The sequence below is a fragment of the Haliotis cracherodii genome, unplaced genomic scaffold (genome assembly GCF_022045235.1).
Source record: "Haliotis cracherodii isolate W230 unplaced genomic scaffold, xgHalCrac1.p SCAF_3, whole genome shotgun sequence".
NCBI classification, from domain to species: Eukaryota; Metazoa; Mollusca; class Gastropoda; order Lepetellida; family Haliotidae; genus Haliotis; species Haliotis cracherodii.
Genome location: NW_027266286.1, coordinates 21,370,259 through 21,398,071, shown reverse-complemented (window position 1 = coordinate 21,398,071; position 27,813 = coordinate 21,370,259). Strand labels below are relative to the sequence as shown.

Genomic DNA, 27,813 nt, shown 5'->3' with positions numbered 1-27,813 from the left:
TCATGAACGGTTTACATGACAACTTCTTTTCTGGCAGGAATCGAAACAGTAACCAGAGGTATAATTGTCCAAGACTAAACCCTGAATCTTGACAAACATCTGTCAACATGTCAATTAATAAAGACTGCAAGGAAGATAACTCTTGGCAGAAGATATACAAATGTAAAATGTCTTCTGTTTCAGGACAAATATCAGTGTTTGACAAATCCAATTTTGCACAGTTTATCATATGTAAACATGATATTGTGAGCAATTTTAAAATCCAACTGTATAGAGTCTGTTGATTTATCTTTCTGCCACACATTCAGCCAAATATCTTTCCAATTAATGTCCAAAGCAATATTATTCCAAAAAGAAATAGCAACTGGCTTTTTGAAGTGTTTTTGTCTGAATATTTCGTAGCAAAATTTAGCTGTAAAAACTTCAACTGACATGTCCTTTCCGTCAATCGTGCAGAAAATGTCTCCAGAGGGAAGGTTTTCGCCAACATCAGACAAAATGATATTTTTCCATTCTGATGGAAGCGCATATAAAATGATTGCATAGCATTGTTGTATAGTGCTTATGTCTATTTCAGGTAAAGTATCATGTACAATGTCTACAATAATTTGTGCGGACATGAATTTTGGAATAACTTCAAAACAAATATGTTTAATACAAATAAATTCACTTGAAATAAACGATTGAAACATTAGAGTTTTCCCATTGAAATTAATTAATGGATTTTTGAAAAGTGGTTGATTCATGATATCATCTACATTTTGATGCAAAGGTCTTTTCCCTCCAGTAATTTCATTCCATGCAGATAATAGCTCAGCATTAAATGGGCTTATGTCTTGTAAATCACCCTTATTATGTTCAAGAGCTAAAACATGAATTCCCAAGTTCATTTACAGAAGATGTGACATAAAATATACCATTGTTTGTTTCCAAATACAGTTAAGCTGGGAATTAGCAAAAGCCCTCAGCAACTTAAGTCTCAGTGCATATTTTTAAAACACAACTTTGGTATATTCAGACCACCATCTAAACAAACACCAATACAGGTATCTGATGTTATTTTGGCAGTTTTATTGTGCCACAAGAATTTACTAAACATCTGAGTAAATCTATGCTCAACCCATTGTGGGACAGGTAGTACAGTAAACGCATACCATAAGCGGGAACTCATAAGGATATTTATTACAACTGCTCTACCCTGTAGAGTAAGTTTTCACGTAACCATGAATTTAACAATGTTTGAATTTTGTCCATTTTCTTTCTCCGATTCAACGTTTCACACATTGCTTTATCCTTGCCGAAATAAATGCCTAATATTTCAACACAACCTTTTTTATATTTTAACCGGGACGTTGATTGAACAGTCACGAAGGTTATTTTTACCCAACAACAAAACTTCTGATTTTTCGATGTTGATTTTTGCTCCCGTTCCTTCACAGTAAGAGTTAACTGTGCTAAATGTTTCTTCGACGGAGTTGACATCTGAAACAGTGATTGAAGTGTCATCAGCATGTTGATATATCAAAGAATAAATGTCATTTGTCCCTGACGAACACCACGAGTTAAGGGAAAATAAGGCGTCAAATGTCCATTGCATTTAGCAGAACTATGTATATCAGTATAGAGAATTTTAATCCATGAAATGAAGAAATCTCCAAAATTAAATTTTCTGAGAATTTGAAATAAGTATTGATGTGAGACCCTGTCAAAAGCTTTCTCTTGATCTATTTTGATGAGATATGAATCATCATCATCACGATTATTTACAATGTCAATAACATCTCTTAGGGAGTGAAGGTTGTTAGCTGTGTCTCTTCCTGGTACACAGCAAGATTGTTCAGGGGAGACAATTGAGGACATGACAGTTCGTAATCAATGTCAATAACATCTCTTAGGGAGTGGGGGCCACGGGTGGCCCAGTCGTCTAAGGCGCTGCAATTCGCTGTGCAGAGTTGCGTCCCTTGGGCACGCCAGAAACCTATGATTGTGGGTTCGAATCCCGGTTTGCCCCGATTATGTTTCTAGGTTTGTCAGCACCATACCCGTGCTCGTGGGTTTCACCAAAGTGGTAAACGTCTGAGACGTGCATCATTTCAGGCTTTCCTCCCGCATTAAGCTGACACGCCGTGATATAACTGGAATACTGTTAAAAGCGGCGTAAAACCCAACTCACTCACTCACTCACTCTTAGGGAGTGAAGGTTGTTAGCTACGTTTCTTCCTGGTACACAGCAAGATTGTTCAGGGGAGACAATTGAGGACATGACAGTTCGTAATCTTGATGACAACACTCTGGATATTAGTTTACAATCTACATTTGTCAATGAAATAGGCCTGTAACATTTAATGTCTCTCTTGTCACCTTTCTTTTTATAAAATAAACTAATTATACTTTTTTTCATGGTACGTGAAAGACTGTTTTCTTTGTGTACACAATCGACAACTTGTATGAAGAAGGGGCATAAAATGTTCGAAAACTTCAAATAAAACTCAACTGTTAGACCATCTGGGCATGGTGATTTATTTTTCTGCATACCTTTGAGTGCCACGGTAAGCTCACTCTGAGAAATATGTACTTCGCATGAATTCCTCTCATACTCGGAAATCTTGTCCTTGATATTATTAACAATGTCCTGTTGTTTTTCTAAATTACAGTGTTCAGCAGTGAATAAAGAGGAGTAAAATTGTTGAGTGTTGTTAGCTATTGTACCATCTCCTCTGAATAATTCTTTGATCGAGTTAGCCTGCTGTTTTGTTTTTTCTAGATTGAAAAAGTATGAGGTATTTCTGTCGGAATCGAGCGTCCACTGTGACTTTGACCTGAGAAAGGCTCCTTTGCATTTGTTAATCTCGTATGTGTCCAGCTCATTTTCTATTGATTGTAAAACAGAAGATACATAGCCAGGAATGGAGGATATCTTATGATATTCTGTTCTGAGCTTATTTTGAATTTTAAAATAATCAGCTTTTTCGTGATTGCTTTTTTTAGATGCATAATACCTGGAAAACTTTTTGAACTGGTATTTTAAGTTATCCCACCATATCAATGGTTCAGTTTTAAGGAAAGGGCACCCTTTTGCCTCTTCTATTATTTCAGTGATCTTTTGATAGAATGTGCAATCGTCAATAAGCTGATTATTAAAAATCCATACACCAGGACCCCTTTCTATAGGAGAAAAGTCTAACCTTGATACACCAACATTGTGATCACTCACAGAGGAATATCTAATGTAACAGTTGATAACATTTGAAATAAGGTTTCTTGAAACAAATATCAGATCAATCCGAGATTGTTTAATAACTCCTGATACAGACTGTATTCGAGAAAACTCTTTTTTGTCATAGTTCTTTTACCGCCATATATCAATTAAGTTGTTTTTGTGAAGAAAGGTGTTTAAAACATTGCTCCTTTGGATGTTAAACGTTGTGTTATTGGGACCTTTATCAAGTGAAGGATCAAGAATTTCATTAAAATCTCCAGCGCAAATTAAATGCTCATGATTAACCCATTTCATTAAATTATTGAAAAATAGTATTATCTCTCTAGGATCGTTTGGGGCATACACATTTAATAAAATCACTGTTTTATCTTCAAGATATAGAGACGCCTTTAGTAGTCTTCCATCAATGTCTTTTTCAAGCATGGCCACCTTTTGTTCAAAGTCAGGAGAGATCAAAAGAGCAACTCCTTTTCTAGCATTACCAGCATTAGAGCATAAAATTGTTCATAGCCATAAATATTTATATTTTTCAATGAATTCATCAGACCAAAAGGTATCCTGCAAAAAGGCAATATTGACGTGGGAGTTCGTAAGTAGAGCGAATACATTTTGCATTTTAGTGACATCACGGAGTCCATTCACATTCCATGACCATGTTGTGATCATTGCAAATATAAGTATGAAATGTATGTACAAACACATTATTAGTTTATACACCATTCTCAGACACGCAAGATATTTCTCTTCGATCGTTAACCTTTACTTCTTTCTTCTTCTTTTGTTCATCTTTTTTACTTTCTCTCAATTTATTTTTTAAGTCATTGTTAACAGTTTTTCACAAATACAAAAACAGTAAAACACTTGGAGAATCCGGGTATCGATCCCGGTATCTCTCGCATGCTAATCGAGCGCTCTACCATGTGAGCTAATTCCCCAGATGACGGACTACGTGTGTCTTCATTCAATGTATTTTTCACAATCACCTCTATCGGTTTGGGGCATAAACGCTAAGCCTTCCACCTTGATTGACCTTGTAGTGACAGATGGGTTCCTCCAGCCTTCCACCTTGATTGACCTTGTAGTGACAGATGGAATCCTCCAGCCTTCCACCTTGATTGTCCTTGTAGTGACAGATGGGTTGCTCCAGCTTTGAGAGAAACTTGCTTTCACATTTGGAAGTCAGTGTGTGTGTGAATTTGTTTTGAACATGTAACAAGTTTGAAGTTGGTAGAACTTGACTGAGACAACTGAATGTAACGTCCATATTTGACCCAAAAATAAACTGAAATTCATTTGGACAATCCGGGTATCGATTGTCCTTGTAGTGACAGATGTGTTGCTCCATCTTTGAAAGAAACTTGCTTTCACATTTGGAAGTCAGTGTGTATGTAGAATTAGTTTTGAACATGTAACAAGTTTAAAGTTGGCGAAACATGTAAACAACATGGATTTCAGTCGACTGCAGGATTTGAAAGGCATGTGTACCGCCAACTGGGCGTCGACAGATATTTTGCAAATATTTTCATGTTTTTAATCAAGTTGCTCAAGTGATTTGATTCACTTCGCGAGATAAGGTCCGTTTAATTTCAATTAAAGATTAGATCGTCTTGACTGGGCGCCGCCATTTTATGTGAAGCAAATGCAAGTCTATCTCACGTTCGGCTATTTGCAAGTGCCCTCTGTTGGCAGATTGAATGCATGTGTATAAGAGATGGAATATGATTGGTCAATAGGAGGGGCATAGAAGGTACATAACTCGTAATAACCACTGGTGGCGCTACCATCGAGCCTGGAAATTCCAACTTAGTTCGGCAACGGTGGAAACTAGACTTTATCGTCAGTTAACGCCCTTGCCTCGGAAAGATGTTGGGAGGCTAGAATAAGATTCTACAATTCACAATTCGTGTTAATAAATTCCCAACTTAAATAAGAAATAAATTCAGTTTGACACAGCAACATTTCCCGTCTCAAAAGGTTTGCGAAGATTGGATTAGGATCCGGACATTATTTGGAAATGAATACTCGAAAAGTATATGTATTGAATACATATTGTATACTACAATTCCTTTGGTTGAGAATACAATTCGTTTTTGTTACTGTTCACAATTTGAAGTCTAAACCTAAAGATGTAAAATATGTTAATTCATCTTGTGTTGTGTTTTGTGTTACAAAACGAATATATTTCGTAACGGGTTTTTTTTCTTATAAGCAGCAAAATCTGTGCACTTGTACACAGCTTTCGAATTCATTGTGCGCACTATACAACTCCATTAGCTCTAATCTTGTCACCTTAACGAACAGAAGATCTCATATGGTATAAATGTTGACTCAGGATGTGGATTGTCTGGCCTTGCAACAATGTCCCCATTTTACTTTCCTCGAAGGCGACCAACATGTATTGTTAAGGGACATGTCTACTGTAATATCGCCAGGTACTGTTACTTCCTTGTAGAAACCTTAAAATGCAAGATTGTTATACCAATACGATGTACTTCAACGATATGCCACATTTTGTTTACATTCGGTAAACATCTCATATTGGTAGGACCTTTATTTCATATTGAAAATACAGTAAACTACATTTATAACGAACACGATTATAACGAACTGACCGATATAACGAACTTATTTTTTAGCCCCGGCCATTTGTTGTATGTATGCTGTATATACGCCTATAACGAACAACGGCTATAACGAACAAAAAATAGTGGTCCCTTTGAGTTCGTTATAACCGTAGTTAACTGTAAACTAATTTCCCAAACAAACTTTACACCATGTTTGAAGAGTTACTAAAAACAACAAACGCATGTAGAAAATCAATATGTATATAAGTCATTAGAGTAATCATTTGACCATCAGGTACAGAACATTTCATTTCATTCAATGAAAACTTCCAGTCTTGTGAGGAAAAGTTTAAAAGCAGTAAAAGCGTGTCTAATGTCTGATTAATAACGTGTGTGTGAACCTTGGGCATAAATACACGCCATAAAACGTCGGCGCATTGGTGACGTTAGACGTCGGATGAAGTTAGGCGTCAATGAGACATTGTTCCAACTCCTGAACGGTGGTTGGTGCCACGATCCTTTTTCTAAACTGTCGGTCAAGTTGGTGCCATATGTGTTCAATCGGATTCATGTCTGGGGAAAATGCGGGCCAGGGTAAAACATGAATGTTGACGTTATTCAGAAAGTTGGTTGTTAGCCTTGTAGCATGGGGCATAGCATCATCATGCTGAAAAAGAACACCACGTAGATGTTGTTGAATACGGTATATATGGCTGCACTACTGGTTGCAGAACTTCATCCCTATATCACTGAACAGTCTCGTTGTCATATCACCACAGATGCCAGCCCAGATAATAACGCTACCGCCTCCATATGCTCGAACTTGTTGGACACAATTTGGCGCTAAACGTTCACCCTGTTGTCTGCATACACGAATCCTACCATCATTTCTGTACAGACAAAATCTGCTTTCATCAGTAAAAATCACTCGACTCCAATCTCGCACATGCCAACGTCGAACTCGGCGGGCCCATATCAACCGGTTATGTCGATGTTGATGCTTGAGCATTACGCCGTGGTACGATCGACGTGCTTGAATACCGTATGTCCTTAATCGTCGTTGTACAGTCTGTCGACCGACCCGGTGTCCCAGTGCTGTCGCTGCCGTTGCCGCCGTCGCTGTGGTGAACCGGTTTCTTAAAAGCGTTGCCCGGATGTGACGGTCTTCAGCGGACGTAGTCACGGGTGGTCGACCGATTCGTGGCCTGTCCGATGTCCGACCAGTCTGTCGTAAACGTTGCTTTGAAATTGCTGACGGTAACATGGGAACAGCGCCTGGTTGAGACATTCCGATGGCCCTCTCTCTCTCTATGCTTGATAAACGGGGCATGATGTTGTGTGCTTTTTGTAACTGTGTTCGTAACGAGTTGCGTGAGCACATCTCATGTTACATCACCAAACCTCATTTCTGGCAAATTCACGTTTATTTCACAAATAAACAACAAAAATCGCTTTTATCCACCGAATATGTTTAGTTTGGAAGTAGGGATGTGTTTAAGTAACATATCATGAAACATTTGTATTTCCTATGTTTAAGTAACATACATGTATCATGAAACATTTTTATTTCATAAAAACAATATAAAACATTTTCGAGCGTAAAGTTTCTTTTGGACATTAGTTCATAACCAACCAACCAACCAACCAACCAACCAACCAACCAACCAACACATCCATCCATCCGTCCATCCGTCCGTCCGTCCGTCCGTCAATCAATCAATCAATCATGTTCAGCGGAAAGTGTAATAAACACCTTACAGTTAAATGAAAAGTACAACAAACGAGACCGTGTATGTCACCGCGTGGAACAAGGACGTACACTTATGGTATGATATTTAGTCGTCCCTTACTGTGATCACATCGTATGTAGACTGTATGTATGTATTTCACCATTATCATCTTTATCTCAATATGGATTTAGGCCGTCGGCCCATACAGCTTCAGTGCAGCTGCACCCTGGCAGTCCTTGAATTACACGTTCACACTTTTGTTTCTTAATTGCATTGCAAACAAAACAATACAAACTTTGCCAAATGTCTAAAATTGTCAATGTTATCAACAGACTTCATTTCTGTATAGTGGGATGTACACAGTATTTCTTACGAAAATAAATTTGAGGCAAATCTGCATAAGCCCCACAAACAAGCAAAAAGGATACTCATTTTCTGTATATCCAGAATGATATATTTTACAGATTCTATTTTCTCTTGGTATTTTTAATATAGCGACCTGTTTCTATATATAATTTAGAGGAACTGCAACGGACCAGAGCTAACGCTCGGCGAACTTGTTTATTGTAATACACTTTACATAAGACCCCACATAGAAAGATGTTCTGTACACTGACTAGGACAAAGTTTCAGAACCAATAGTTAGGAGGCATGCCAGCCTTGTTCATATATAGTATTTAGTCGTATCATAAACTCTGTTATTAAACTATCAATAGACTGTATTTGCAGTTTATCCCAAATTGCACCAAAATCTACCCAGTACAACAATGTTTGAGTTTTGAAGCCCGTTAAATCTTACCCCTGGACATGCCTAACAGCATCACATTATTGCATTTATTTTTTTCATTTTCTTTCTTTATTCATTTTTTTCTTTTTTTCTTTTTTTTTTTTTGGGGGGGGACGTTATTCTGACATATATACAAGTTTATAATAGTATTTAATGCAACGTTTATGAGAATAAATGTAAACTGGGAATCTTTGACATTCGCCACGAACAACATGGTTAGAAGTTGATACCTTAACACCAAGAAAAGACGGTCATGGTCACGAATATGATCACTTTGTCCACTACATGAAGCTCAGTCAACGAAATGTGACGCATGTTTTGATCGTGATGAACCAGGATGTACTGAGGATTATAAAGATTATATTTTACTTCCTTGTACTCTTACAGATGGCGGATTTATACACCAACACAATGTGCTACTGGAGACATACCATCAGTTTGTTCTGCATTCTGCAGACATATCATGATCATGCAGGTAGGGCCTTAACTCCATGTCGTAACAACACAAAAGATCCTGTTCGTGTAGATTTTCCAGACAGGCATGATTGCTCAGGTATTTGGCCTACAGGCTTCAAACGTAATGACAGGAAACTTGATAGCGTGTATGTGCTACCTGTACTGTGACGCCGTCGCTCTGCTAGAGATAGCGCATGTAGTACATTAGACTAATGTTTAGTTTCTGAAAATATATAATTTTGACATAAACAGGCGACTAGATTTATATTGAAATGGAGCCCCAATGATATGGGAATGAACATCTAAACTTCATTTATGGCAAAAGCTGTACCGTGAGGGCTGGGCGGAGTGGGAAATAGTGTGGTCCAGGAACTTCGATACAGACCAGCTGGCAGAGATTTTGTGTAACGTGCGCTCATTTAGATATGTTTCTCAGATGGTGATCTTTCAAAACCACCCCAAAACTATGACGCCATCATAATAACATTCGCCATTCAATGCATTGTGGTCAATCATCACGATGTTCATGATATCGAAGACAAAATAGATAGAAGAATAGACGGAAGCAGGCCACATTCTCTTAGTCTGGCTGTTTCGTTGCCTCGTGCTTTATCACATTCGCCTGTGTTTTGTCGCCAATTCATTTGTGGTGATTTCCTGGGGTGCAGGCTATAACGGCACATCAGCAAAACGTCACCTAATTCTCTAGCGAAAACGGGACCGCATTTGGCGAAAACGGCTACTATGTGTCGGGCGAAAACGGCACCTCTATCTTTAATAACGATAACAACCATTTTTGTAGAAATATATATGGTTTATTTACATGGTATTTGATGTATTTACATGTTATTGGATGTATGTGATGTATTTACATGGTATTTAATGTTTGTGGCCATTGTGAATAATTGTGATCTGACCGCACCATGTTAGGCCTCTTAAATACAGTTTCAGCTTAAATTGAGTAAAGGTACTTGAAACTTCAAAGCGTATAGTGTTTTCACAATAAGTTAACTGCGCCTCCCAATCGCCCGGTGACGTTTTGCTGAGGTGCCGTATTCGCTGAGGTGCCGTATCCTGCACTGATTAACGCGGTCTTTTTTCCAATCGAAAAACTCTATAACCTCAAATTTCAGAAGGTACACGTATGGTCGCCATTGGCATGGTCTTTCCGACCTCTTTAGAGTTTTCATTCATTCTGATACAGCATTCATTCCGGTTTCGGCTTTATCATCTGTTTGTATGGTGGGCGTGACACCTTTACATTCCCTGAAATAAATACATAAATGTACCGATAAATCCTGACAAAGGAATTGTCGAGTTTTCCTTATTGATTATGGAAACTCTACTTCGAAAACCCGAATGTGTTGTAAAGGACATTGTCGTTTGACTATACTAGTTGGTGTTTCACAGTGTCACAAAACAATGACCATCAGCTGAAATTTACCTAAGTTATCTAAACACTGTTATCTACATTTTCACTTTTTCTGCTACAATTTACGGAACATGCTCAGTACTCAACCAGTTGTATAATCATTATCGTGCAGGTGCAACCATACAGACAAGTAGAGCTTGTTATGGAAGTTCTGGTTTCCTTTGTGCTCAGCATAACATCAGCTGTAGCTGCTCTCAGAGGATCGCCATCAGTGATGCCTACTACACAAACAATATAGAGTGTGGAATCACTGGTCTCTCTAGTTGCGCCACCGTCAACCCTGACAGCATAACAGAACATGGTTACCTCAAGTTCAGTGACACCGAGCTGCTCCCCCTCTACAACATCTGCTCTACAAAGACTCAGTGTGTGTATCCGGCTCCTCGGCGAAGTGAAGTTCATTCATTCTCTGTTGTGAAATACCAGTGCATGGCAAGTGAGTAGAAGAAGTTTATTGTTTAACGGCGTCACTCGCGTAGCCTCGTGGCGTTCCTGTTCTCCAGTATTACGTAGCAATATAATTAAATCTCCTTCAACAGGAATTACGACAGACGGGCCGAACACCGGGGCTACCGAGGGTCCATCGTCCACACCCGCCTCTTCTCAATTCCCAGGTATGGTTGTGCACGTATTGGGGATCAATGTGTTTCTTATCGGAAACTTGCCTATGTTGACATGTAGTTTAGGTATGTCATAAGAGTGAGTGAGTGAGTGAGTGAGTTGGGTTTAACGCCGCTTTTAACAGTGTTACAGTTATTTCGCGGCGTGTCAGCTTAATGTGGGAGGAAAGCCCGAAGTGATGCAGGTCTCAGAGGTTTACCACTTCGGTGAAACCCACGACCACGGGTATGGTGCTGACAAACCTAGAAACATAATAGGGGCGAACCGGGATTCGAACCCACAATCATTGGTTTCGAGATACGTTTTTCCGGAATTGATGTTTTATCATAACCTCATCGGCATATGTATATAATGTGATGGTATATTTAATGACATATGTTTTGTATCGTAAATGAACTGCATAACATGAAACACGTCAGCGTCCGCTAATTTGCTGTCAACTCGAGATCGCTATGTTTATTTCACGAGTTAGTGCGTGGTGTTTTTCACTATTCTCATGAAATAGAGAAGTTTTAGGGAAAATAATCACAGTGAATAACATAACACGCTACCTAAGAACATCAATTCATCTGATTTGTCTAAAACGCAAACAGTATATTCTGTGTAAACACAACAGATGCATCAATTTAATGACACGAGAGTGTACTGCAGTTTTTAATTTCTTCATATCAAAGTCACACAGAAATTCACTCTTTTTAATCACACAGGTTTTGATATTTGTATTACGTATTTAATCCTGAAATACTTTGTATGGTCTGCTTTCGCTGGAGTGAAATAACATTATTAAAATCAGGTAAAATATCACGTTTTGTCACAGCTGTCAGTTTGCCTCATTGACTCTATGGTTTTCTAAGATCACAAAGAAAATATTATCTGAATAAGATGTGTATATTTTACATAAAACCAGATAGATTTCACAATTAAACATAAATAGAGGGAATAGATTAGTTATGATTGTTATACCCAGGGGAATTACACAACATTAATAATTTCTTTCTTTTTACAGAAATCTCAATCTCTCTTTTTGAATTTGAAATATATAAACTGCTAAAGAGTTATCTGTTTCTATCCATTATATACAGATCACATGTAGATTGAACATATACTGGCCATTAATTAGTTGGGTTTTTGTTCATTTAATGACATGATTATTTTGGTACAGAGACGTAAATATAATTTTGGTAAAAATATTGTTTACAAAATTGCAGATCAAGCTGTATTTCACTTTCAATATATCCTCACACATTATGTAATAATTCAATAGAAATGATACACCTCATGCTATCTATACTCTCACCATTGTCAAGTAAAATAACTTCTGTTCACAATCACAGCTGCACCAGTAAATGTAGAGGTCTAATATTTTATTGTAAGGTATTTGAGGCTATTACAAATCAAATCGCAACTGATGCAAAAATCTGATTTGTGTAAGAATGTGTTTACCTATTCTTAATAGGTTACAATAAGAAAAATAAAATCAAAATATCAATTTAGTTAGTTTCTGACATCTATCTAGATATGGTCAAAGGTCAATATGTTCTACTCGCCAAATGACCAGCTGACTTCAAATAAAACTCGCAAAGTTATTCACACTCACGCCTTGACTAAAACAAATAAATAGTTTGGGTGAATAGTGAGAAACATGCCCACGATGCCTGTAGGATTTGTATTAGGTCCGTCTTCAGCTACTGTAAACTGCACGTGGAATTACCAGGTGGTCATGGATATTTGAAATTGTTATAAGAACAGAGCGGCCAGACTCATTTACTATATTACACCAGTAAGGAGACAAGACAATAGTAGAATATTTTTTTCAATGATAAGAATAAGAATAATGTTCAATACTTTCGATAAATGTTGCCGTGATAGTATGTCGGAATGGTCAAATGGTCAGATTGTCCAGATTGCGTGCCTTGTATCATGTGCTATCCAACCTTCACCTTATGCACTCCAAGCCTCGCTTTCAAACCGAAAGTAGCAAAGTGAGAATAAGGTCAATAGGACTCGATGTAAGCACCGCTCACAGGTGGCCTACTCTGCCCTTACAATGAGGCTAACTTCAGGGTTACCGCCCGTCATGTGGGGTAAAGGTTTACATGATTCTAATCAAAATACGATTACAGCTTTATTCAACTTCGATTTTAAGAAGAAGGACAACAAGAGAATAATTTTCTTTACTATGTAACATTAATTACACTCCTACGTTAATGTAAATACGGGTCGAGGATTTGTAGGGTATCTTAGAGGGGAACATATTAACCATGGCGTCAGGACGACTTGCCCAGACAGTTATTAAATGGGTTGAAGGCAATGCGGCAGGGTCGACCCCCAGATTGACCACATCACACGTATCACAGTTGTTAAATGTTACATTATTCTTCAGTTGGTGTGTTTATGGGAGGTGCAGGTGCTGGAGGAGTGGTTGTAGCCCTGACTGTCATTGCAGGGTACTTCCTGATTCTCAGGTGACGTGCTTACATTAAACTGTGCATTATTGACATTATTGTGATTCATGGTGTCATGAAAACGAGATCAAAGGCGGTGCCAAACACTTATGAGACAACATTCTCAAAGGACAGTGCCGTTAAAAAAAAGGTCTAATTCGATATTTCAGGCAATTTCAAAATCAGCTTTTGCTCTCGTGATCTTACTATAACCATTAGGCATTATGTAATTTACAAAACAGGAATATTGTATTTCTTAATAAACACTGACATACATAACCTGTCCTCAGAAACGATTATAAATGTCAATAAGATATTATTTGTCTTATTAAGTAAGCTTGCGAATTTCAAAATTGAATTTAATACTGATCACTTTCTATATTGTCATGCGTCCGTCCTAAACGAGAACTTTAATGAATTATTCACCCTTTTAGACGTCGGTATGACATCACCACCAAGACACCACCGCCGTCGCTTCCTTTCACGGATCACCCCACGTACACTGATCTGTCTGCTCGAGTCGATGTCAACAACTACGCCGTCATGGGGCAACCGTCCATATCCCCAGAAGATGTCACCCATGACGCCAGTGTTCCTGCCTCCGATTACCAAACAATTTGAACCATCATGTGTGTATTTCTGTCAGTACAGTATTTCATCATGCAAAGAGCTGTACTATATGACACTCAATGACATGACAGAGCATCCATGTTTTTCTATGACCATCAAGCAGTCTTGATTTGGCCGTGTTTTGGCAGTCGTCGCTGTGTTGAAAACAACCCCCCAAAAAGTATCATCATGTACATTTACTTTTGATATTGACATTGGTTATTCTAGGTAGTACTTGCTCAATGTATGTTGAATAACTCTATGTTTTTTTAGTTATTATGAGTATTGTACAGGCTTGATGTATGTTGAATAACTCTATGCTTTTTTAGTTATTATGAGTATTGTACAGGCTTGATGTATGTTGAATAACCGTGTGTAGTTATTCTGAGCATGTTCCTATGCTCATTTGTATGGTGAATACCTATGTGTGTACCATTCTGAGTATAAGATATTCGATGTAAGGTGAATGGTTACTTGTATGTAAACTTACGTGTAAACGTTTGTTGTATAGTGTCCGGGGACCCAGAGGGGCACCTGTATGAAGTATGAGGAGACAGGGTCATTCATTTTATGAAGCCTGACCCCAGGGCGACAGATGGCCAAGTACACAGAGATGTTTACATCTGGACAGAAGGAGACCTGTGCGAGGCTCGTAACAATGTACAGTTTATAATGCAATGGCGTGGAAGGAGGCGTGGCGAATGACTTTGTACATATTGTGTACATAATGAGAGATAATTGTTGACATGCATGTATTGAAGTGTTGGAAGAATTAATGCCTTAAAGATGTTAATGTATTGAGGTGTTGATGTTGAGATGTATTAATGTGTTCTGATATTGATGTATTGATGTATTGATGTTCTGTCATTGATGCAATGATATATTGATGTATTAATAGAGATTTAGAGATAGATTATTATGGCAAAATTAGTGAATGTGTAATAGGGTTAACCTTAACTATTTGGAAAGTGTATGTTAGAGGGACAGAGGGAGTGTGTGAAGTATGTGAAGTGTGTGTGAAGTATGTGAAGTATGTGAAGGATGTGAAGTGTGTGTGAAGTATGTGAAGGATGTGAAGTGTGTGTGAAGTATGTGAAGTATGTGAAGGATGTGAAGGGTGTGAAGGGTGATAGTGGAAGGTAGCTGAATGGGTGTGAGTCTGTCGGATACATCATTACCAACATAATTCTTAATTGTATTTAATAAATATATTCTTAATCCATATTTGGGTTGTGTTATTACTCCGTGATGTGACAGTTGGAAACCGAGTGTCTGAGAGGCGTTTGTTCCTTCTTTGCCTTTGAGTCAAATGCATCATTTGAAACATCCCTGCAGTTGAAGTTCAACTTGTGACATGGGCCGCATTACAAGAAGGCCAATACACAAACGATGCATAAAATAGGGATAATTCAGTTTACATTACGGGATATAGACCCAATGATGTCAAATCAATGACAGCAAATTATGGTGCATGGCAGGTGTTTCCTGTCCGACTGTTGGCAAGGTTTAGTATTTCCTAAGTCGTTAGACCGCCTCCGTGGGTCTAGTGGTAGAGCGTCCGGGGTTCGATACTAAAAGACGTTAAAAGATGGTACTTGTTACCCTTTCTGACGCTCGGCATCAAGGGGCTAAAACAAGGACTGGTCGGCTTGCAGTCAGCATACTGTGTCTGAGTTGGGTATTCATGTTAAACTGCGGCATGATATATCAGTGTGCCAGCACTATAAATCGGCATCAGTCCGGACGAGTACAAGCAGCCACGCACACACGTGCATGCACGTCACTAAGTAAGTAATCTTGGACACGACGTTAAACCCCATTTTACATTACTTCACCTAAATGGTTGAATAATACATTGGAAGGTTATGCTAGTGTGTTTCAACTTCGTATTTTATACGATTACGTGTTTGTCGCTTGGAATCTTGTGAGCAGTATAAAATAATTCTAACTCTTTGTTCAAATAATCATACACTGAAAATCCGCGAATAGCTGACTTTTGGTTGAATTCATACTGACGTGTGGTCTTCATGAAATGAAATCAATTTGAGTTATGTAATAAGGATAACATCACCCACAACTAAACGTTTCACTTACTAGTTAACGTGTTCAGTTAAGGAAATGTAGTCAGTAGACGTCGTATCTTGAGTATTAACTTCATTTAAATATACATTTATTAGCTTCAATCATGCTTTCGAATTTGCTTTGATCATCACTGCTGTTGCCGAATGGGTTTTTTACTAATACGTGTTTGTTACATTCAATGTGTGTTTTATTTTTCAATGTGAATGGTATAGCTGTAAAAGTGTGTTTGCACAATGAATACCACACGATGCTTTGCTTTGTTTGTTTGTTTGTTGTTTAACGCCGCACTTAGCAATATTCAAACTATATGACAGATGTCTGTAAATAATTGAGTCTGGACCAACAATCCAGTGTTTGACATCATGAGCATCTAGGCAATAGGGATACAACGAGCCTGACCACCCGATCCCGATAGTCGCCTCTTACGGCAAGCACATGTTGCTAAATACTTATTCTACCCCGGTTCTTCACAGGTCACGTGATGTTTTGTAATAGATCACACATACATTCGACAAAGTAAATGTAAATTGAATTAGCGCAGACTATTAATAACGGGTCAACCCACTGATTGCGTGACAGTTCCTCTGTTTGCAACAGAACACGAATAACAATGTCTTCACTCTCATGTAAACTAAACACAAAACACCAGTATATCATGGGCCTTACTAACAATCCCCAGTCACTAGTTGCACGAACACCGACGTGAACATTAGATCTTCCGTTCATTTGTTTGTTTGTTTGCTTTTATTCAGACAATCATACACGATGCCGATCTGTGGAATACATGGTACTCCCTTTTTGTTTATCCTGATGTGCGGTCTGCAAGACAGAATTTATTCAGGTTATGTATTCAGCCATTCAGAGAACTTTACCAACAATCATATGTTTCAGATAATAGAAGGTTCGTTTTAGTCAGAAAAAATAACGTTGTCAGTATAGTCATGGGATAAGGTAATAATAAGTGGTAACGTCATTGAAACATACAGCCATGTAATGGTCTAAACCCTTTCAAGTTTGCTGTGATTATTACAGTTGTGCTGATACTGATGACAATCAATATGATTCAGATGTCCAAAGCTTTTTATGTGGCAGTTCATCCTATCTTGGTTATTCTTCTGTATGTTAAACCATTATTATGATGTTAGGCTATAGAAGATTAAATTGATTGATTCTGAGCCAGAAATTCACTAGTTATTTGGAACGTACAGCGATAGGTCATTAAGTAAAATTATCGAGACATTACATACCAGCCATAGCATTATCTGAGTCGGAGAAATCCCTCGACTTTGTTTAAGTGGAATCAACAGATAATCATGATTTCTCCATTACACGGCCCACGACGAACTATGAATGAACACACTTTTAGAGGAGGATTAATTGATATTTCTAAGAACATTGCACGATCTGGATGTGACTTACTCGAGCGGGCAGGCGGCGCTGCTGTGAAATACTGAACGACGGTTTGAGTGACGGCGACAACACCATCTCCGTTGTCTACTCCATTTGGATTCACGCCACCACCATTGATTCCGTCCTGTCTTCCGCCTGGTTGGCCACACAGCGCCCTGCTCACGTACTTCAGCAGCCTCTTGGGCCTGGCAGGATCCTGTAGGACTTGGTGAAGTTCCCTCACGTCCGGCTTTGTATTCACCAGCTCATTCAGACCCTGCAAGACCTGCCCCTCCTTGTCGTACGTCTCCAGCCAGTCCTCCATCTCCCGTGCTCTCCTCACCATCACATCCGACTGATCATCTTAAAGATCTTTCTCAGCACCTCTCACTTCAACTGCTTCTCTCTTGTCCGGAAAACCAACATACTCCGTCTGCAAAGTTATATCTCTTTTGCCGTGTATAATGCCACACACTGTTGCCTGTATTAGCTTGAGAATGGGATTGACGACTGCTTCGACTCCTGTATCTATGGTCTTCAAAATCGGCTTGAACACCTTCTTCGTTTGTCGTATCCCTTTCCTCACAACTTTCTTTACAGGGTGGAATATCCTCCTGAACCTGGGAACTCTCACCCTGAACCATCGTCTTCGTCCCCAGGACTCTGCACTCAGGATGACGACCACCACGAGTCCCAGCAGAAGCACCAGAGCTATCTTCATCTACAGTATAAACGAAACATGTATTTTGTCTGAGCACATGGGATCTCAGTGGTAGATGTTGCCTGTGATTATTTACTGCGTCGCTTTTAACATACTTTTGTACTCTGAATTTACAATATCTCACTTGACAGTGTAACGTCATTTCTGTGACTTTGAATGTGTTCAGAACCAAAACATATCATCAGCCTTTAAGAACTTGAAAAGATATTGATTACAGTTGTAAATAAATAAAGAAAGAAATATTGATTGCAATGACCGTATAGTTTTAAATGTAAATAAGTTTGAAATGTTCCTTTCTGAGCAAGCGTTGCTGAATAGAGGCCTAAACAATACGCCATTATTAAACAGCTTGCCATGTATAAACGGCTATGCCTAAAGGTTCTTTACTCTCTTATCGATGTGTCATAGGAATAGGATTTAAGCATACTGTGAACATGTTACTAAAATGGGAATCGCCTGTTTTGGTTTCGTGTATACATACAGTAAAATGACAAACACAACAATTTACCTCTCATGTGCAATATGAATGCACATAGACATGGATACCTTTCGCCTTATTTATAGACAAACCTTGTTATTTTTCATTAATCCGTGTAAGGTACATATGTGCGAGCACATCACATGTAAACATTATTCGATTCCTCTTTCCGTAATTTGAGCAACATGATAACGCTGATCAGTAGCTACAGCAGGTGACGGAATATGCTTACGGCAATAGGTGTGTATGTATATTATTGAACGACATCACTGAAATATGGTTACACGTATCTTACTCGAAATTTCCAACTTGTCCGTTATGCGTAGTTTACGATAAAAAGAATGCCGTTAAAAGACCTAAATGTGCATGGGAAAACCTATAATGTCAGTTGCGTTAACGAGGTTTCATAATATCTGTCAAGTAATTTTAGATGTTAAATCTGTTTAAACATGTGAGCGGAGCATGGGTGGCCCAGTCGTCTCAGGCGCCGCAATTCGCTGAGCAGAATTGCGTCCTTTGAGCACGCCAGGAACTTATGATCTTTTGGTTCGCGAAGAATATGTTTCTAGGTTTGTCAGCACCTAACGTATGTGCTCTGGGGTTTCACCAAAAACGGTAAACATCTAAGACCTGCATCATTTCATTTCATCTCACATTAAGCTGACACGTCGTGATATAACTGGAATACTGTTCAGACGCGTTAAATCAACTCACTTAAACATTTAATATCCTATTAAGACATAACTATCATTTATATATTCGCACCACGAGTTAACATTGTTTGTAAGAAAGCAATACCCTGAAGAGTTCTGCTACGACCATGTATGTGGTAGAAAGTACCACTTAATATATCGACCTTGAAAATACCCCATGAGAGATTGGTGCATGTATACATGTATTATACATTACCACTTTAATATACAAGAGCTCACCCAAAGAACTTCATGAGTCTAGGTTATTGCATTTGTTTTGAGGCATACTGGGCGTGATGTTTGTTTTGATTATGTTATAAAAATATAGTTTGGAAATGAAAAGGTCTAAAGAATTTTCAGTTATAATGCTATAACGAACACAATTTATATATGCTCTTTTGTGTCCTTTTATGATGGAATAATAATTTAAACATACATAATATATTCATTACAGAGAGGGCTAAATAATAAGCATTATCTCCAAACCACGTTTGACTGACAAAAGGTAATTTCACAGCTACATGTTGTATATACTGCATGCAATGCAAACTTCAGATATTTCATGACAGGACGCTATGTTATCATCTACGCTATCTATCACTGTTAAATGTAGGTGGCAGATGGGGACGTAATCATGAAAGTGTTTGAGTTACTGAAAGTCACATATGCCACATATGTTTATAGTGTACTGCTCATAATCACGATTGAGGGGACATTGCTTTTGAATAGTAGTGTACCTGCCCCCTGCAACAAGTGTAACCAGCTGTCACGTGTTGCTGGTGTTTTGGCTCCGAGATAGTAGACTTGATAGGTGTCGGGACTGACAGGAATATCACGATTGTGTCCTGGATCAGCAATAACATTTTCATAACACATAAACCGCCAGTTCGTTATAAGCGTTTTCGTTATAACCGTAGTTTACTGTATATGTGTGCCGATTTCCATTCTGTTAACAATGTTATTGACACTTTTCATTCATATTTATGTCGTTACAAATTATTACCATACTCATACTTATAATCATCACTGTCATTTTGTTGTTTATTCTTATTCTTATCCTTTCATACCAAGGTGAATAATTGTATAGACGTTTTATTTTAGGTTAAACATGAAGCAATACACCTAGATAGAATTAGATATACGCAGCTGAAACTCTCTCTTGGTATACTTTTTTACACATCACTGAATGTTTCAGTGGCATTACAAGGTATCAGAATTATTATAGAATTTTAATGATTATATACACGAGGGTTCGATATGCACAAAACTACAGCCGTGGTGAACACCCAGGGTGTCGCCTGAGAATCACAGATACTAAGACAACTTAAAGAAGAAGACTAACTCAGTTACCGCCCCTGTTTTTGTTATCACCGAGGAGGGACAGTGGGGTAGCCGAGCGGTTACAGCGTTTGCTTGTCACGCCGGAGGACCGTGTTCTATTCCCTACGTGTGTACAATGTGTGAAGCCTATTCTGGTTTCCCCTCCTCCTCCCCTTAATGTATAGTTGGCTATTATGTATATTCAAATTTAAAATAAACCAAATAAATTTATTGATAACTGAAATATTTTTCCGAGATTGTCACATTGAAAGATATTGTAAATGTATATATGTGTGTGTGTGTGTGTGTGTGTGTGTGTGTGTGTCTGTGTGTGTTTGTCTGTGTCTGTGTCCGTGTGTGTGTGTGTGTGTGTGTGTGTGTGTGTGTGTGTGTGTGTGTGTGTGTGTGTGTGTGTGTGTGTGTGTGAGAGAGAGAGAGATTTGGAAAGGGAGGGGGGAGGGAAGAGATTCGAAACCACACTGAGGCACCTAATTACCAGAACATACACAGTCAGCGACCTAACCCACTCAGCCACCGTGGCGTCTACAAAATGGAGTCCGAAAACTGGTAGTGTAGGTCATGTACCCCCTGTCAAGTGTGACTGGGCACGGCTGAAAGCTCTGAATACACAACGCCTTTTGGGGGGAGCTTTGGCGGCTTGGTGGGTTGGATTGCTAATTTTGTGTGCTGACGATTGGGTGCAACAGTCTCAGAGTGTGATCGAATCCCGGATGGGACTCAACCACAAAAAGTACCAGAACCTGCACTTCACAAAGAAAGTATGGTCCCAAATATAACATTTGTGACGATAGGGTGGTCAATACCTGTTTAATAGTCAGCGAGCAGCATTATCATGGAATGCAAGCTACACTCCATTATTAGCAGGTCGTCCCGACATATTGGACTATTGCTGACTGACATAAACCAAGACTGCAAAAATCACCAATGTTTTTTATGTAAATATATAAGAAATCCTACCCAAGCTAGTTTGGCCAGTTTCCATTACATACAAACATACCAGGACACATATTCAAGTGGCTGATTTATCTTTTATTTGAGTGCCGCGGTACAGTTGAGACAACAGGAACAGTTCCTGGCTCACTCGCAACCTGGAACAATGCCGCCCTACTGGTCATCTGAAATATAAACACACATCCTTACTGACCCGCTTTGAGGCAACGTATGTTCACCGTGTATAAAAATGGTGCATAAACATTAACATTACTTGCATTGTTCGCTTTGTGCAATGGATACGTTACGGAAATAGAGCTTAAATTCGCAACGTGGAATGTTTTATGAACGGAAGCGTGGTAGGGCCATGTTTTTTGTCTGAGTATCTCCTACGTAGGACTTATTATCTTCTACGTAGGACTTAGTATCTCCTACGTAGGATTTACTATCTTACTTACTATACGTAGGGGATAATAAGTCCTACGTAGGTGATAATAAGTCCTACGTAGGAGATATTAAGTCCTACGTAGGAAATAGTAAGTCCTACGTAGGAGATACTAAGTCCTGCGTAGGAGATACTAAGTCCTACGTAGGAGATAATAAGTCCTACGTAGGAGATACTTAGACAAAAAAAAATTACCGTGGCCCTACTACGCTTCTGTACATATGAACATAACATAAGATTAATCCATTTCAAAGAGTTCACATTTGTAGTGTCAAACTTGATCATGGTACTATATCAGTATATTATAGGTTTGTTTCGAGATATTATATCATGTTTTGTTAGTCTGTTGTTTAACTCAGCAATATTCCAGCTATTCCGGCGACCTGTAAATAATCGAGTCTGGGCCAGACATTCCTATGATTGATATCCTCAGCATCGATCTACACAATTGGGACACGATGAGATGCATCAACCAAGTCAGCCAGTCTGACCACCCGATCCCGTTAGTAGCCTCTTACGACAAGCATTGGTTGCTCAAGACCTATTCTGACCCGGATGTTCACGGGTCTTATATCAGGAAATCAGCATTGATGGAGCAATACTTGAACAAGGAATTAAGGTTGAGAGTGTCCACGTCAAAGCAAATGGACACGTTGGCGAACGTAACATACCCGTATAAGAAACTGAAAGGTACCAATAGAGAATATTGTACCGTAAACATCATACAACTCGTCTTACCTAAATCTGTATCATCCATTTCACGGAGGTTTCTCTCGAACTCCTCGACTGAAATGGTGTCGTCAACTGCAATGTGAAACAATATTTACATTATCGCACAAGTAGCTATATATAGCTGTAGAGCGAACAGCTGGTGTCAGTATTTCTTAGAAAGATTAATAAACACGCTTATGATGAAGTCGGAATCGTACAAGAGACTCGTCTTTTTTCAGAAATGTCTTATGATTATGGACATGGTTTTGTCGCTTATTCATTTGGAGTGAGTGAGTATGGTTTTATGCCGCTTTTAGCAATATTCCAGCAATATCACGGCGGCGGACACCAGAAATGGGCTTCACACATTGTACCCATGTCAGGAATCGAACCCGGGTCTTCGGCGTGACGAGCGAACGCTTTAACCACTAGGCTACCCGACCGCCGCTTATTCATTTGGAGAGGTATACAGTTTTAAATAAGATTCAGTGTAATTAATATATTACCGTGTACTCTTGTTTATTACCCAGTCTTTATCATTATATGTATATAAAGTACTAGCAATGCGAGTGTATAGTCCACTTTGTTAATAATTTCAATCAAAAGACATCGCCGAATACATCCTCCGACACGTTTCATTCGTATCGAAACCCCGAATATCCGGACCTCGTTATTAAACTTTAACTGGGTATGTAGAATTTGAAAACAAACACAATTGATAAATGTAGCTTCGGTATTTACAAATGAACAGTTTGTTTTCGGCAGTTAGTATATTAGTAGAGATTATTTTAAAGGCGAGAACCTTACTACGTTGCTGATACCATCAATAAAAAGGGGACAATTGCAGGCACCCACTTGAGGAAAAGGCTGTAGAAGGTATTCAATAACTGACTCTGAGAAAGATTGCAGACCCTAATCAAGAATGGGTGTGAACGGATATGTGGGAAATGTTGCAGAAACTACAAATGGACTGGCTAGAAGAAATGTTGCAGACACTAGTAAGGTTCGGGTAGAGAGGAATATCTCATTAAAATCCGATTCGATACCCCTCTCCGCTGGATGAACCAAAGTCGAAATGAAGGATGCCTGGGGTTTTTGTCACTCTGAGATCAGAAATAGTGTATTGAAAGACGTGACTCAAATGACAGCGTTAATAGATACACAGTGCTAACCTCATGATAAGGTGCTGCTCCAAATGCATCGCTGGCTCGTTCGGAGAAGTTATAAGCGTCACACTGATGGACTTGTGAGAATGTTCATCTTACTTGGCATCCTATGGAGGGTTCGATTTAATGAAGAGATTGCGAACATAAGGAGAGTGAGTGAGTTGGGTTTAACGCCGCTTTTAACAGTGTTAGTTATATCGTGGCATGTCAGCTTAATGTGGGAGGAAAGCCCGAAGAGATGCAGGCCTCAGACGTTCACAACCTCGGAGAAACCCACGAGCACGAGTATGGTGCTGACAAATCTAGAAACAAAATCGGGGCGACCCGGGATTCGAATCCACAATCATAGGTTTCTGGCGTGCCCAAGGGACGCAACTGCACAGCGAATGGCGACGCCTTAGACGACTGGGCCACCCGTGCCCCCACTAGGAGAGAATGGGTCATGGTAATGAAAGGCCGTATGGAAGAACGGGCAGCGGGAAAGAAAATAACAGAAGAGTTCAGACAATGTATGAATACTAGAATCGGTTGAGGGGAAGCATGCAGGTACTATACAAGGCGGTTGCAGACATCTCACCGTTCATGGCATCCAGCAGGCTCTTCACATCTCGCTCCTCCAGAACCTGCTGCAGTTCCGTCTCATCTAACTCCCCATCTTGGTTGGCGTCAAGGCCTTCGGTGTCGCGCTTCCCTTTAACTGAGTTAAGTACACACGTACACTGGATATGTAATACTGCTGGTGGTGGCTATTTACACAGTGTCTAACAATTCACATGGCTGAATGACAGGTTAGAGAACTATAACTGACAATTGACAGACACTGACAGTCACTCAGGCGATCAAATGTTTAGAGATATACATGAAGCTTGTTCATATGGTTCTTTGTTAACATATGTCGTAAAATCTTTCCACCCATTCAGTCATTCATGAAACCTAGTTTAAAACACTCAAGAAACAGGCATAGACTTACGTTTTTTATACGCCCAAGCTTTAAAACGATCCTTGACTCTCTCTCTGAACCACTTTCTCCCTCGCCACCCGCTAACAACTGGTAGAACTACCACCAACGCCACCAGCATCAACAGCACGACCTTCATCTAGAAGTGTAGGATACTTATATGACTTCTTCAGTGAAGAAAGTTACAAGAGACAGTGATAATTAAAATATTCCAATGTTCGTGAAGGTATCCTCAAAGTAGATATCTGCAAGCTGCGATATGGAATTAAATTTCTATTTATCAAACTTAACCAATTCTTACCTTGATGTTTTTTGGGTTTTTTTGTTCACCGCTTTGCTGACGCCTACGGCGCCGCAATTCGCTGTACAGAGTTGTGCCCTCTGGGCACGCCAGAAACCAACGATTGTGGCTTCGAATCCCGATTTTCCAAGATTATGTTTCTAGATTTGTCAGCACCATACCCGTGCTCGTGGGTTTCACCAAAGCGGCAAATGTCTGAGGCCTGCATCACTTCGGGCTTTCTTCCCATATAAAACAGACATGCAGCGATAAAACTGTAAAACTCTTCAAAGAGGCATTAAACCAAACTCACTCACTCACTCACTCACTCACTCACTCACTCACTCACTCTTATTGAGAGCTTGCCTTACATCTGAGCCAAGTTTCCGAGTACTATATGTGGGTTTTTTACTAACTGCTGATAAAATAGGCCCTTATAAATGAGTAATTGGTCTAGATTAAAAAAAGCATAATGTAATATTTGACATCATTTTGGATGTAATGGCGATCCATCTTAATGGTGCAATCAGGAGTGTCCGCGACTGCCAAGCTACTCCAACTCAGGCGAACGCTGTCCCTACTTGGTGAGTGAGTGAGTTGGGTTCAATCGTATTTCAGCCGTCAAAGTATGTCAAACAGGATGCTGACACACCAAGAATTAATATTAGGATCAACGGATGCTGTCATTCAAGGGACGCTACTCTGCACATCGAATTACAGTGTTTTACCACCAGGTGCACTGTAGCCCTGAAGATACATACCATCATGGGTAACAATTTTCGACACAGACTCGAAGACCGGTACGTTGAACATACATCAGTGGGAATAATTGTCTCTTGATGCCTTGTATTTTCAGGATGTGGTTAAAGTGCGTGATAAAAATCTTTTCCGGGTTTCAGAATTAAATCATTATAACTTTACAAAATTGGTTGGAGGGAGAAATTGGGGAGAGTGTGGTTTTTTTGGGTGGGGGATGCATCCGCATCAATAGAGGAGGCAGAATTTCTGGAGCAATGAACGATGAGAATACAGCTATTGGTTTTGTTAAAGACCAGCTTTCACATTGAAAGTGCACTAGCTCATGAAAGTGATACCTAACTAAAAATGAATATGTTATTTATTCATTACCAACGTGAAATATTTATTAAAATCTAAAGAAATGACCATTTTTTCTTGTTCTACACCTCAAACTGAAACAGGTTACAAATACGATTGAGCATGAATAATACGCTATATTTCCGACATGCTCCAGCTAGTTCAAGCCCATGCAGTCGTTTTAATCGGAATTGCCTCGTTATTTAAGAAATGTACTTTCCGGACAATTACCGCCAGAAACATCTAGAATTTACAAAGGGGCATCGCCACGTACCTATGATTCGTTTATTTCTTTGCGAACTGTTGTCCCGATTGATTAGTTTCACTGAAGAAAACTCGCTGCGCTTTCCCTGAACATCTTATTTATGTATAAACGTATTGATAAGATCACATTATGTTGAATGACTTTACTATCCATAATTTCAAAATCCAGTTGAAAGCTGAATAGTGCAAATAGTGTAATTAAAAGAAACCGATTGGAAACACTTTAATACACGCGAACGTGTTTATAACAAACACACCATTACCATAGCACCGGGAATGATCGAAACAAATGGGGAGGCAAACAGAACTTGTGTCCTGGGGCACGGGTGGCACAGTCGTCTGAGGCGCAGCAGTCCTCGGTGCATATTTGGATACACCAGAACTCTATGATCAGTTGTTCGAATCCCCGTTCTCACCGATTATGTTTCAAGGTTTGTCAGCACCATACCCGTGCTCGTGGGACAAGGTTAGTCAGCATCATACCCGTGCTCGTGGGTCAAGGTTAGTCAGCACCAAACCTGTGCTTGTGGGTCAAGGTTAATCAGCACTATACCCGTGCTCGTGGGACAAGGTTAGTCAGCACCATACCCATGCTCGTGGGACAAGGCTTGTCAGCACCATACCTGTTCTCGTGGGACAAGGTTAGTCAGCACCATACCCGTTCTCGTGGGACAAGGTTAGTCAGAACCAAACCCGTGCTCGTGGGTCAAGGTTAGTCAGCACCAAACCCGTGCTCGTGGGTCAAGGTTAGTCAGCACTATACCCGTGCTCGTGGGACAAGGTTAGTCAGCACCATACCCATGCTCGTGGGACAAGGCTTGTCAGCACCATACCTGTTCTCGTGGGACAAGGTTAGTCAGCACCATACCCGTTCTCGTGGGACAAGGTTAGTCAGCACCATACCCGTGCTCGTGGGACAAGGTTTGTCAGCACCATACCAATGCACGTGGGACAAGGTTTGTCAGCACCATACCCGTGCTCGTTGTTCAAGGTTAGTCAGCACCATACCCGTGCTCGTGGGTATCACCAAAGCGGTACATGTCTGAGGCCTGCATCACATCGGTCTTTCCTACCCAATATGCAGACACGCTGTGATGAAACTGGTATACTGTTCACAGCGGTTTAACCCAATCATCAATTGATGTAAGTGGTAGAAGGAAAGACAACTTACCTTTTCTCCTTGTCTCTGCAAATGATTCTGAAATTACTGACAGGCTGACTTTTATCCTTTACGGGCATCGTCACCCCACACCTCGCAACAACAGGTGCCGGGGATCTGCCATGCGAGAGCGTTCGATACTTCAACACCTCGCTGATGAGCATCGTGTTCAATGTGTCCAGTCAAAAATATTAATGTTTGCTGCCAGATACAGTTTGAATATTTTATCCTACTAGTAA

At 39.6% G+C, this 27,813-nt stretch overlaps 2 protein-coding genes and 2 pseudogenes across 2 annotated transcripts; 1 reads left to right on the top strand and 3 right to left on the bottom strand.

Moving 5' to 3' along the window:
• LOC139475293 (uncharacterized) overlaps nucleotides 1-27,813 on the bottom strand; it is a 107,529-nt pseudogene that overhangs the window by 57,952 nt on the left and 21,764 nt on the right.
• On the top strand, nucleotides 8,689-13,877 carry LOC139476107 (uncharacterized). The gene is made up of 5 exons (XM_071259365.1): nucleotides 8,689-8,776; nucleotides 10,302-10,625; nucleotides 10,729-10,803; nucleotides 13,194-13,275; nucleotides 13,689-13,877. The coding sequence occupies exons 1-5, from the start codon at nucleotides 8,689-8,691 to the stop codon at nucleotides 13,873-13,875; spliced, it is 756 nt and encodes a 251-aa protein (XP_071115466.1). The 3' UTR covers nucleotides 13,876-13,877.
• LOC139473713 (uncharacterized) lies at nucleotides 16,721-18,055 on the bottom strand (annotated as a pseudogene).
• Nucleotides 21,575-27,676, bottom strand: LOC139474415 (uncharacterized). Its single transcript, XM_071257428.1, has 5 exons — nucleotides 27,587-27,676; nucleotides 24,789-24,915; nucleotides 24,396-24,515; nucleotides 22,680-22,745; nucleotides 21,575-21,681 (listed from the first exon to the last, which is right to left on the bottom strand). Exons 2-5 carry the CDS (start codon nucleotides 24,913-24,915, stop codon nucleotides 21,671-21,673), a joined length of 324 nt encoding a protein of 107 aa, XP_071113529.1. The 5' UTR covers nucleotides 27,587-27,676; the 3' UTR covers nucleotides 21,575-21,670.

Bases quoted from the DNA above. Each gene is read 5' to 3' on its own strand.
- LOC139476107 (XM_071259365.1), top strand. From the start codon at position 8,689: ATGGCGGATTTATACACCAACACAATGTGCTACTGGAGACATACCATC. The intron at 8,777-10,301 runs GTAGGGCCTTAA...ATTATCGTGCAG, and splicing joins GACATATCATGATCATGCAG to GTGCAACCATACAGACAAGT. The intron at 10,626-10,728 runs GTGAGTAGAAGA...CTCCTTCAACAG, and splicing joins GAAATACCAGTGCATGGCAA to GAATTACGACAGACGGGCCG.
- LOC139474415 (XM_071257428.1), bottom strand. From the start codon at position 24,915: ATGAAGGTCGTGCTGTTGATGCTGGTGGCGTTGGTGGTAGTTCTACCA. The intron at 24,516-24,788 runs GTAAGTCTATGC...TACTTAACTCAG, and splicing joins AGCTTGGGCGTATAAAAAAC to TTAAAGGGAAGCGCGACACC. The intron at 22,746-24,395 runs GTGAGATGTCTG...TTCACATTGCAG, and splicing joins CCTGCTGGATGCCATGAACG to TTGACGACACCATTTCAGTC.